Genomic DNA, 13,603 nt, shown 5'->3' with positions numbered 1-13,603 from the left:
GACCAGATCAATATCTAAATGTGTTAAGAAACTAGTTAACTATACCAAGTTTGGAGTGAATTGCAAAAAAATGTGAAAAAAACTCAAGAAGTGTTTGAACAGCGTCGAAAGGAGTTTGTTTCAAACTTAAAGAATTTGTTTGACATTGCACATGCCGATGCTCTTCAATCGATTGCAATAAATGAAGATAAGATCTTCTTGCAGCGCCAAAGAGAACCAGGTGGGCCCGGTCACTTAGCCGGAGTGGACAAAAAACTAACAAACAAAGAGGAAAGGACGCGCCTTAGAATCATCGAGGAGGAAAAGCGAGGTGCTAAAAATTTTTCATCCTTAGCCCCATCAACACCATCTTGCAAACCATCACTAGAAAAATCCTCTTCTAATTGTGAAATAATAGAATTAGAAGAAAATAGGCCCAGCGCAAGAGAAGCCTCCTCTCAGCTCGATAAAACTTCTATGCGGAAAAATATCATAGCTCCCAAGTTAGTTGCTGCATTACACAGGTGTCAGTTAAGTGTGAGGGATTCTGTCTTTATAATTGAAGCTACTATTGAGGCTCTGGGGCACAATACGGATGAATTCCCTATAAGCAGGTCCTCCATCCACAGAGTTCGTACGGAAATGAAGCTATAAAAATTGATTTTCAAAACAAGGTCCCGGACACGATAACTGTCCACTGGGACGGAAAACTGTTGCCAGCTCTAGATTCACGTAAAAGTAAAGAAGAACACCTACCGGTAGTTATTACATACGATAATAAAGAACAAATTATTGCCGTTCCTAAATTGGATAGCTCGACAGGAAGGGAACAGGCAGACGCAGTTTGGGATGCTATTACGAACTGGAACCTTGAAGACAAAGTGCAGATTCTCTGTTGTGATACTACTGCTTCTAACACAGGCCGCATAAATGGAGTATGTGTGCTTCTCGAACAAAAACTGGGTAGAGAAGTGCTTATTTTTGCTTGCCGTCATCACGTTTACGAATTAGTACTTAAAATGATGAAAAATTACGAAACAATAGGCAAAAGCATTTCAAAAGCAGCTTTGCAGAAGTTTTGCCAGCATTTTTGGTATGTCACAGATGAAGTATCTATTCTGGCTTTATTTGATGATGATGTCAATCTAGAAACTAAAGTAAAAATGATTGCTAACTTAACTAGAGAAAACCCAACAGCTCACAATAAACGTTACATTGCATCCAAAGAAGAACTCTGTGGCCTGCTTTTTGGTACGTTAATTAAGCCTTGATTTTGTTCTTTTACTAAGTTTGCTAAAAGGTATAATTGATAACTGATCTATCTGTTTTAATTTCAGAGGAAAACATTGATGACTTCGTCTCTGTCAAAAGCAAGTTCCTGTTTAATCGACTCCAGATTGACGACAGTTTTCTGATAAAGGGCCCCTCTTCGTGGTCAAATGATGATTCGTTTCTACAGGCTAAAAATAAGCTGCTAGGACTGAAATCAGTTAATGATATGGCAGAAAGAGCGGTTAAGTTAATGCAAGACTTCCATGGTTTGATCACTGTTCAAGAGGAGCAAAAACCATTTTTATTACGCTCCGTACAAGAACACAGTCAAGTATATCCCGACTGTAAAAAGCAAACTTTGAAAAGAAAATTTATAATAAAAAGAAAATAAATACGAAATATGTTTTTTATTTTTATTTATTTAATTAATCTAAAAATTCATTTAAACTTTTCTCTATTGTGAGCCTTTAGCTTTCATATATTACTTACTTTTAAACTTAAAGTTTAACATCAAGTCGGCACGGGTTAATGACATCTGATCTGAATAATATTTTATATTTAAGTTTTTAGAGTCAAATGGAAAAAAAATAAAGGGTATGCGTATTGAAATTCCGAAAAAAAAATTCCCCCTTGTAGCCTGGGACACCCTTATAAACATATATATTAGGGCGGGTCGATTTAAAAATCGCTCATTGCTCTGTGAAAATTGTATTCTAGGGATCAAAATAAAAAACTTTGCCGAAGGAACCATACCTCTAAAACGAATTCTGATGCCCCCCAATTTGGGTCGAACGAAAAATCCCCCTTTGACCCATTTAGAGTGCTCCAATCGAGACCAAATGTATGACCGACCCCCACTAACTTCGGACGGCCGATCCACCCATCCCAGTGGCGCACCCCCTGGAACTCCCCTGGGGGGTTCCCCATACAATCATTTCAAAATATCACCATTTTTGGCCTTTACATGAGAAAAGAAACTAAAAAGTTCGACCCAATATAATATATATATTAAGCCGGGTCGATTTGTGGAAAGGCAAACAAATCGCCCATTGCTCTGTGAAAGTCATATTCTAGGGATCAAAATAAGAAACTTTGGCGAAAGAACCATACCTCTAAAACGAATTCTGATGTCCCCCAATTTGGGTCGAACTTTTTAGTTTCTTTTCTATAACTCACTTAAATTAATTTTTTCATTTACATATGTTCTGACTAAATAAATTTCTTAAGAGAAAAAATAGATATTACTATAAATAAATAATAAATATTATTATCAATAAATAAAAATAAAGAAAACACATAGCCATTTAGCTGATTTTTTCATGTAAAGGCCAAAAACGGTGATCTTTTGAAATTGGGGGACATCAAAATTCGTTTTAGAGGTATGGTTCCTTCGACAAAGTTTCTTATTTTAATCCCTAGAATACGATTTTCACAGCGCAATGAGCGATTTTTAAAGCGACCCGCCCTAATATATATATAAGGCAACTGAAACAGGTGAATATGAAGCCTGTACTTCCTCTTTATGTATAATTGATTTTTCTCTGGCAACTCTGGCAGAGAGAGCGCACTCAACAGAGCACCCAAGTGAGCATTTGTCCAAATGTTGCTTAAGTCAATGAAAAAACCGAGAGGTGTGAGGGATTAAACATCACTTGGAATTACATATGTACATATACATATACATTATTCTCATTTTATTTTTGAATAACTTATTTTAAGTGCTGAAAATATTTGTTTTGACCTTTATGCTACCTATGGCTTGTCTGTTTGTGTGCTGCAGCTGTCTGGTTTACAAGTGACAAATATGATTGATCTTCGTTGTCATTTGGAAAAATTATAAACCTTCAGAAAGGGTGATTAGTCATAAGGGTCACAGCCACGCGTAGCAATCATTTCGCTGCAAACACAATTTTCCAAAAATGGCATCAAACAACACACGAATAAAGTGCACAAGTGCGACGTCATATTATATTATACATTGAGCGATTTCGTGAAATTCTTTGAGAGCACAGTAGCGGTACTAAGATCGGCGCCACCGTATTATTCTCTCCATCATACAATTTCCAATCACTCAGCTGTTTCATGATGATGCTAAGTGCCCAAGGAAAAGCACTATTTCTGTAGTAAACATATGGGCTTATATTTGTATACGAAATGTTGATTATTGAGAGTTGCTATTGAAAGCTGTAGTTCACTTAGTGTGGTGTTTGAGGTGGGTATAAGGGAAGTTGAGTATGAATGCGGCGGGTTAGAGGCGGCCAGTAAACTAATCTTTAGTTTTAAGTATAAAATATGCAATTAAAAAATAAAAAGTAGTAACAAAAGGAATTAAATTCTTTTTAATTTAAATTAAATTTTTCAAATTATTTTATTATTATTTTTTTTTTTAATTTTTCCAGGGACTATGCTTTATGGGGTTATACCAGTATACAGTTAGAAGGCCGTAACTGTATTTTAGGACTTAGTATTAGTAAAAATATTTATTTGGAAAGGAGCTACAGCTGATCTGCCGGAGCTCCTCTCAAAAAAGATGTTTTGCGGTTACCACTATATCTCATAAACTGATCCTCAGAAATTAAAAAACCAAACAGGTTTTGGTAAAGTAATATTAAACCTAGTAAATAATCGAAGGAATAAGCGAAATACACTTTTTTGACAAAATCGATTATTGAAAATAAAATATTTATCGGTGAGAAAAAATCTTCGATTAATTGCTAAAAAATATATTTAAGAAGTTCGTGTTAAAATTTGAGACTAATGGTTCAGCCATTTTCGAGTAATGTTGGTCACCGACTTTGAAAACACCATTTTGAGAAAAACGCGCTTAAAGTTTGAAAAACTACTTTACTTTAGTCTGAAATGCCTTTTCAAATTTGCTTGTAACTTCGAAAATATTTACCGGAACGATATTAAATTTTTTGTGTGTATTCTTAAATAAATGTACATCAAGAAAATAAAATAAAAGAAAAATCGATTTTTTGAAAATTCTAACTGTTTGGTTTTAGAGTAAGATATGATATTCTTTAAAATATGAATTAAATCCCGCTTGATCGATCATTTTGTCGCACTGTGCGGAGTCGCAGGCTGAAATCAGTACTAAATATTTTACAGAAAAATTAATTATTCCTATTTTTATAGTATAATTAATTCATTATTTCACTAAGAAGCATTTCAGTACTGAGATTTCAAACGTGAAATATTTAAATCTTTTTTTTTTTTGATAATTATTCTAATATAAATGATTAAATATTCGAGTAGCAAAAACAAAAAATACGAAACCATTTTATTACAGCATCCAATCGATTTGTAATAGAAATATGTAAACAAAGCAAAACCCAAACAAAACCGAAACAAAAAACTGAAATTTATTACCCAAGCCGCTATAAATAACTTACGCCCACATCATACACGCTCGCTCTCCGTTTCCAGTATTTGAGAGTGTTTGGCACTGGTCACATTTAATATACTCGCTCTCTTCTATGTGTATGCAAGCGTTGTGTGTGACTTTTCAATTCAATTTCTACTTTCGCTCGTCACAGATTTGGTTTATTTATTTACAACTTTCGCTCGATTTGCTCAACACACCAACATTTAGAGGGGTCACAGGCACTCATATTTAAACACTTACATATATGCATACATCTTTTACATATTGCAGGCGCTTTGCCTTTTTAAAATGCGGCAATTGATCGAGCCAGTTTAGTTGCCGCGATCACTTTGAAAATAACAGACACACGAAAGAGAGCAGATTTTAAAAATAATGCAACTGCATTTTGGTATATTTTGGCTCTTCACAGCGCTGCTCTGTCTTGGTGGCATTGGTATTGGCAACCATGGAATGCTGGCAGATGCTTGGGTGGCGCGTGGCAATTATCACAACGATGGTGAGATGAAATGTTTATTTAAAGATACATAGATTCCAAATTTTACGTAATTCCAAATTATAAAAATATTAAATTGTTGTCCATTTTATTTGACTTATCAGCGCATCCCGGCAAATGCGCCATCAGCGATACACTGATTATCTCCCCGGGTGAGACTACGAAATCGCCCACTACATGCGCTAAAATTCACTGCAACAATGCAAATGGTGATGTCAATATTTATGGGTAAGTTTGGGAAAATCTATTAAAAAACTGTTAAATAAGTTAACGAAGCACGCCGCTTAACATTTTGAGAGTAAGGTGGTATTTAAAAATGTATTTGCCATATCTTAACCCATGAATAAAATCGCAAACCTTAGAGGTTTTCAAGCGGAACAGCAAACTTTGTGTGAGCCTTTCATCCAATATTGATGACAGGGATCTGTTCTTAGATATTGAATCCCGTCCACTCTTCCTTTAAGGAATGAGGGTGGCTGCTTAAATCCAACGTAGTTGTACACTGGCCAGTTATTGCGCTGAGGTGCACAAAATTGATAAAATTCTGGAGCGCCTACTTTTTAAACCAATCTGTAGCCCACGCCGCATCCTTTAACTCAATCGGGGTATGGGCAGTGATATTTTTGCTTCTTTACTTTATTTGGTCTCAAATATAAGAGAATACAGCCCTTGGAAAGTATTTAAAAACGATACCCTGGTCTCTCTATTTGAGACTTTTTAATCAATAAAATCACTTAAATATTTTGTATATTATATTAGGTTTTATTCCATAAATTCAAAATGTTTCCACTCTGTATCAGTTTTTTATCTAAGAAAAACATAAATTTTTTGCCTGCTTGTACAAAAGTTACTACAACTCGAAAAATGCTTCGGAAAAAATACTTAATAATACTAGTCAAATCATAAAAAAATGCAGACTGAAGGGAAAAGTATATATTAATATTTTGTTGAAAATCGTTTTTACTTTATTTCTGCTGCGCAGCGCTTTTGCATTGACGTTATTAAACCTCTAAAACGTTCAACGGAAAGAGATTCCCATGCTGCTTTGGCCTTTTCAAATACCTGATCCAAATTTGGGATATCCTGTGTACTCAGTGCATTTCTTACGCCATTCCAAAGATGCGCTAGTGGATTTAACGGCACTTGAAGATGTCCAAACCAAAAATTGATCAAATTGTCTTCGAAAAACTTTTTTGCCACACGAGAAGTATGCTTCGGAACATCGGTCTTGTTGACATTTAAAAATATCACCGTTAACTTCTCTCCGCACGACGTAGCATCCATCGATTGGCTGCTCACATGCGTATTAACAGCGAAAAAAGTAAATATTTACTCCGAAAGCCAAGCGGCAATAAGGGCCCTCGGGTCAGTGGCGGTGCATCCGAAACGGGTCAGGGAATGCCTGGCCTCACTTTGGACTCACTTTCGACGACATGAGACAGATGAGCTGGCAAGACAGGGCACATATGAGGTGAGAGAATTGGGATCCCCCTGACTACCTGCGGACTGCTCCTCGAAAGATGGGCTTCGCGCCAACTCAGCTAGCGTTGGGCAAGTACACAAACTTGTAAGGTCACGAAATCCTTCTGGGCATGTGTGGATCGGGGGCGCTCAGGCGAGCTTCTGAGTTTGACAACGACTCGACTCTCGTGGGTTTTCCCACAGGACACTATGCGCGAGAAATGCATGCTGTGAGACTTGGAATTACCTCGAGTCCTTTTTGCGTTGGATGTATGGAGGATGAGGTGGAATGATCTCAGCATCTTCTCCTTAGCTGCTCTGCCCTGGCGCGGGCTATTACTAATTTGCTACGCCTGCTGATATAGCTGGTGTTAACATTAAAAATCTGATGAGTTTCATCCGCAGCACAAAACGGTTGACGCAAACTCAGCACAGTCATCGTTCATAATCTACGCACTCTAAAACCACCTTTCTAACTATCCCACTATCACCTCTCCCCGCCCTCTCCTTTCAACCCATCGGTTTTCTCTTTCACCTCACCTCCTTCATAATGGTATGACAAGGGACGAATCCGTTCCATGAAAAGCAGACCCACACCATTATTGAGTCGCCCGTGCTTTATAATTGATGAGACGAACTTGGGGTCGAATGCTGCTCGGTTTAGACGCCGCACGTACTTTTTATCTGAAAGGATGGACTAATAACTCTATTATTTTCGTTTCCTCGCTGAATGAAATATAATGTCAATGACTTTGAGTCCAGGCTATGTGCTCTCGAGCGAACTCAATTCGGCGTTGTCGTTGTGATGCTGTTCCCATGGGTTTTGCCGTCCCATCGAGCGTGAAGCCCTCCTTCTGCCAATCCGAGTGCAACTGCTCTTCTAGTTATTGCCTTTTCCAGGTGAACAAAAATTTGTGGATTGATGTCAGTAGCACTACTTTCTGTTGTTTTATACTGAAAAAAATATTTCAAAGCATTAAAAATCATCGTTTGTGAAACGTTTATGTTGAAAAATCACTGTAGGATAATCCGTTCGTTTGCAACACTATGATTGCTTTTCGAGGAGCTTAATTCACAAAATTTTGGCCGAAAACCGAATCGCTCTTAAGTGTATTTTTTACAAAAATATGAGTGCTACTAAATCGCAAAATTTCCATGTGAACTCTTCAAGAGAAATAGAGAAATGAACGCATTTCAATGAGAGTAACCACAGCAAATATACTCAAGCGCAAAAATGACGTTATGGCATCGTACTCGGTAAAACATGCGCATATACGATTGCCAAAGCATCGTTTTTAAGTATTTTTCAACGGCTGTATGTATTTGCTTACTAATGTACGTGGCACTGCTTCGTTCAATTTGGAAACGGGCGCAATGTACGAATACGGAGGCTAGCGCAGTATTTTGCAATGATTTTTGACTTATTCACTGCAAGTTGCATGTAACTCGCAAAGATATGAGAGTCCAAATATGAAAATTTTCAACCTCAGCTATTATACGCGAAAAATCTGGGGAGGAATATTTTTCAAAAATTTACAAAAAATTGTTTCTGAAAATTTTGAACCAAAAATATATATGTAGGTTGTCAAAAAAGTCTTGCGGTATTTTTATTGAATTTTCAATTGTTCATAAAATTGGTTATAATAATGCGATTTAAGTCAAATATGCGCCGTTTTGTTCGATGACGAGTTCCCAACGAGATGCCAACTTCATAATGCCCCTCTTATAGAAGCTCGCTTCCCTATTGCCAAAAAACTCGGAGAGCCAATTTTCACAGGACTCTCTTGTGGACAACTTCCGACTACCAAGCTCGTTCGCCATGGACAGAAATAGGTGGTAATCACTTGGTGCGAGATTCGGACTATACTGTGGATGCAAAAGAACCTCCCATCCGAGCTCCCGGAGCTTCTGGCGCGTCACCAAAGATGTGTGTGGCCTGGCGTTGTCCTGATGGAAGACAATTCGGCCTCTGTTGATCAAAGATGGCCTCTTCTGCATGAGTGCTGCATTCAAGCGGTCCAGTTGTTGGCAGTACAGGTCCGAATTGAGCGTTTGGCCATAGGGGAGCAGGTCATAGTGGATGATTCCCTGCCAATCCCACCAAACACACAGAAGAACCTTCCTGGCCGTCAATCCAGGCTTGGCCACCGTCTGGGCAGCTTCACCGCTTTTCGACCACGACCGTTTGCGCTTCACATTGTCGTTAGTGACCCACTTTTCATCGCCAGTCACCATCCGCTTCAAAAACGGGTCGATTTTGTTGCGATTCAGAAGCGATTCGCATGCATCCATACGGGCAAAAATGTTTTTTTGCGTCAAGTCGTGTGGCACCCATACATCGAGCTTCTTTTTGAATCCAAGCTTCTTCAAATGGTTTATAACGGTTTGATGACTCATGCCCAGCTCTTGGCCGATGCTGCGGCTGCTACTATGCCGATCTCTTTCGATCAATTCAGCGATTTTATCGCAATTTTGGACGACAGGCCTTCCGGACCGTGACGCATCTTCGATCACCTCTGCACCAGAACGAAAACGTTGAAACCATCGTTGTGCGATGGAAATGGAAACTGTATCGGGTCCATAAACTGCACAAATTTTATTGGCAGCATGAGATGCATTTTTGCCTTTATCGTAGTAGTACTGTAAAATATGCCGTATTTTCTCTTTATTTTGCTCCATGTTTGCGACGCTATAACTCACGAACGACTAAAAGCAAACAACAATTAATCAAACACGCGTTAGCACGTGAAAAGAGCTTTCCAAAAAGCTCTAGCGTGAACCGATGCGACGAATACAACTATACTATGCGCTTGCAAAGACAAGCTTGCGGAAATACCGCAAGACTTTTTTGACAACCTTTATAATAATTTTCCAAAAAAAAAAAATGTTTAAATAGTATATTTTTTCTTAAAAATGAAAAAAGTATTGTTTTAGGTGTTAAAAATAATAAATTATATTCCGTTTTAAAAACTCTATTCTTAAATTTTCCACGCTGAATAAATCTGAAAACTATTTTTTGTTACTTTTTTTATTTCTTTTTTTTTAATTGTTTTTCATTCTTATTTCTTTTTATTACACTCAAGCCTACAAATACACTAATATTCAGGAAAATTTACTACAATATCCAAAATACCTGGATCACTTGACATGGAATCGCTTACATCTTAAATCCTCTCGCGAAGAGTTAATGCACTACTCCTCGTTGTCATAAGTGAATAATATTCCATCTTTGACGAAGAGTTTTTTTTAAATACTTAAAATATCTGCCTCTGTCTGAGCAGTGAGTTCACCGTTATCAAAATTCACCGTTATGGAATTTATATCGGTTAAAGACTATCACTTCAGCAGCATTGCCTGAAAATGTACATATGTGAGATATTTAAGGCTGTTACAGCAATAACAAATATGTTATTCTCTACAGCGCTATTAGCTTTAACTTCTCTAGACTGCGAGAGTGCACGACTGAAATGGTGGGTGAACTCGACTTATTCAAATTAGTGCTGTTTTTCTAATAGTTTAATCTCATCGATTTTTGTTTTCTATAACTTCACCCGACCAGTACAAAACTATCAATCACTATTTGATAAGTGCCCCTCAAATCCAAACGATTACTTTTGGTTAGATTTTCTTGAGCCTGTTAATGGCCAATCGCCATGCAAGAATACGATGCAAGCGGAGTTATCTTTATTCGGTTCTCAAATAAGCAGCTAGACGTTTAACAAAAAATGCTTACTTAAACTGCATAGCACATTTTACGACTTTTAATGAAATAAATATATAAATAATTCATAAATAATTTAAATATTATATTTAATGAAATAAATGTATACAATTTTAAAAACAATTTTTTTTTTTTTTTTTTTTTTTTTTAATTTCGAATTTTCTCTATCTCTTTAGCTGCGGCTCAGAGGGTGCTCCAGATGGCTGCAAGTGGGGTGACTACGTAAACAAGCATGCACCTTTTCAGGAGTGCTGTGCTCGACATCTGATCTGTGATGGTGGTTTGAATGCTGAGACCCTGGATTATCAGCAACACATTTGGTCCACGTTTTCAGCCAACTTGAGAAATGCCGGTAATAAGAATGCGGTGGAAACAAAGGAATAGGAGATGAAGGAATATCATTTGGAGAATATTAGAAGACGAGAGAACCAAATATCTAAAAATTGTAACAGCCATAAAGGACTGATAAGATTAATATTGTTGTTGTTAAAAAATGTGTAATTTGTTTTCTAATCTCTTCTCACAGAAATTTAATTTAATAATATTTAATTCATATAGTATAAAGTAATATAAATATTTAATAATTTATTTAATATTTTCCCACAGTGATAGCTTAAAATTTAATATTATTATAGAAAAATTAGAAAAAAATCATCGCATAAATAAAGCAATATTTTTGAAATTTACTTTGGAACAGAGAATATTTTCCGATTTAAATTTTTTTCTTTTTCGATTTTTATTTTGGAATTTTATTTAGAAATTTTGAAAAATATCATCGAATAAATGAAGCAATACAGCGCACGCTCGATAGCGTGAACACCCCAAAACGTGAACAGACATTTTTGTGCATTGACTGCTCTAAAACATGAACAAACCCAAAAAGCTCTATAACATGAACAATAAATGTTACAATTATTTGAATGTAGTTTACATTGATCTCAAGTAATTCTGAAATTGGGGAATCCCCTAATTATAAAATAGGCATTTTATTCGTTATTGCATGTAAGGAGTAAAATATTTCAGTCGCGGTTTTGGTTTTGCAAAGAGTGTTTCGTCTTATGTTTTCTGGTGAAAATGAGTTCTAAAAAACCCGTGTGCTTGACATTAAACAAAAGGTTAAAATTCTCGGCTTTTTAAAAAAAGGCTCATCTGTGACGATTTTAAAATGCGTAAACAGCACGTATTGTGAACCTGGAAATAGAAAAACACTGCGTTCTTCAGAGTTGCCCAAAATCGTTGGTTTATCCGAATGCGAGATAAAAACTGGCCAGTAATTGCTCTAATGTTGAAAGAAAAGGCAAAAACACTGCATGCAATATTTAAAGAAAATTAAGCAAATTTCTTCGCTAGTGATCGATGGCTCCAAGAATTCAAGAAGGGGTACGGTATTTGTCTTCTTAAAATATCAGGCGAAAAACTGTCTTCGGAACCTCAGCTAGTGGATCCGTTTAAAGAAAAACTTAAAGCTAAAATGGCCGAATTGGAGTTGTGCAACAATCAATTATATAATGCTCATGAGTCGGGGTTATTCTGGAGATTTTTGCCAGAGAAAACGTACGCGTCAAGTTTGGAGAAGAGAGCCACAGGGTAAAGTCCGAAAAGCAGCGAATCTCGTGTTTATGCTGTTCAAACGCCACTGGATCCCACAAGCTTAAGCTTTTGGTAATTGGAAAGGCGAAGAATCTACGGTGCTTTAAAAACTTTCAGTGTGCCACCGACTATAAGAGCTCGAAATCCGCCTGGATGACGACGGCTATTTTCAAGCAATGGTTTCATGAGTAATTTGTTCCATAGGTGAATATTCCTTTTAAGTTTTGTCCGATTTTTAAGGTTAACTGGTTGTTTTTAAGGTTACATAGAGAAAGCCAATTAAACCAATTAAAGCTCTCCTCCTAATCGACAACGCTCCTTCTCACCCAAATGAAGCTAAACTGGCGTCGTTGAAAAAAATTAACTTAAAAACAGCTATAAATATTTTGGATCCGGCTTGGTTTCGTGTTGGTGAAGCAACATTAGCTAAATGCTGAAACGGTATTTTAATTTTTGCGGTAAACAATGATGATCCCGAAGATAATGTTCCGTTGCCGGTTTTAAAAGAAAAATGGGAAGCTGAACTTCGCACCTTGATGAGCAACACCGTCGATCTCCTTAGTAGTTTAAGTCCTGAGGTTCGTTCGTGTTCGCAGATATGCTCAAAGATATGTATGTGGGTTACTGAAAAAAACTCTTTTTTACTAAAAATTTCAGATTGAGTTCACGTTACCAGCCATTCATGAATGGAACGAAGATATTGAGGAGGACAATGCAGATGACGACCTTCAACAAGAAGACGAATCCGATGATGACAGCATATCAGAGCAACTGGAGAAGATTAAGCCGACTGAAGCAGTTGAAATTTTCAACATGGCGTTAATATGGGCTGGTCATGAAGACGTCGATCAAAATGATATGAGTGTGTTAGGACGGTTAAGGAAGAAAGCTGTGCTTCAAGTTTTAGAAAAACGGAAGATACAAAAAAAGATGACTGATTTTTTTAAATAAAACCATCGCATGACTTAATTTTCAATTAATATGTAGAGAAAAAAAGAATAAAATGTGAACTTAAATGTGAAAAAATATATTTACTTAGTCTTTTTGGGCATTTCAAAACGTGAACACTTTTGTTAACGTGAACTGCCTTGGTTTGAATTAATAGGACTATGAATAAGTTCGTTTCGGTTTTACAACAGATGGCGTAACTTGATTATTATTCCATCGATCCACATTTCCAAACATTCATTGGAGAGCTACTGTCGTAAGGCACAAACGTCAGTATAAGTTTTTTATTTGAAGCGTAAACAACAATATTTTTAGCACACTTGAAAATGTCGAATTTCGTGCCAAATAATGTGTTTTTGCGGGGAATTCTTCTTCATTATTTTAATATGAAGAAAAAAGCAGCCGAAAGTCATCGTATCTTGGTGGAAGTTTATGGTGAGCATGCTCTATCTGAGCGAACGTGCCAGAAGTGGTTTGCACGCTTTAAAAGTGGTGATTTTGGCTTGGAAGACGAAGAACGCGAGGGTGCGCCGCCAAAGTTCATGGATACCGAATTGGAGGAATTGCTCGATCAAGATCCGGCTCAAACGCAAGAAGAGGTTGCAAAAACTTTGGGAGTTGATCAATCAACCATTTCCAAACGTTTAAAAGCCATGGGAATGATCCGAAAGGTAGGCCATTGGGTGCCGTATGAATTGAAGCCAAGAGACGTTGAACGCCGTTTTATGGCATGCGAACAACTGCTTCAACG

The 13,603-nt window shown here is 37.0% G+C and overlaps 1 protein-coding gene across 1 annotated transcript; it reads left to right on the top strand.

The window, feature by feature from the left end:
* The first annotated feature begins 4,935 nt into the window (after window positions 1-4,935).
* On the top strand, window positions 4,936-10,948 carry LOC128856724 (uncharacterized). Its single transcript, XM_054092039.1, has 3 exons — window positions 4,936-5,135; window positions 5,237-5,360; window positions 10,491-10,948. Exons 1-3 carry the CDS (start codon window positions 5,012-5,014, stop codon window positions 10,696-10,698), a joined length of 456 nt encoding a protein of 151 aa, XP_053948014.1. The 5' UTR covers window positions 4,936-5,011; the 3' UTR covers window positions 10,699-10,948.
* The last annotated feature ends 2,655 nt before the right edge of the window (window positions 10,949-13,603 follow it).

This window comes from Anastrepha ludens, chromosome 3, assembly GCF_028408465.1.
Source record: "Anastrepha ludens isolate Willacy chromosome 3, idAnaLude1.1, whole genome shotgun sequence".
NCBI lineage: Eukaryota > Metazoa > Arthropoda > Insecta > Diptera > Tephritidae > Anastrepha > Anastrepha ludens.
This window is presented reverse-complemented; position numbering and strand designations above follow the sequence as displayed.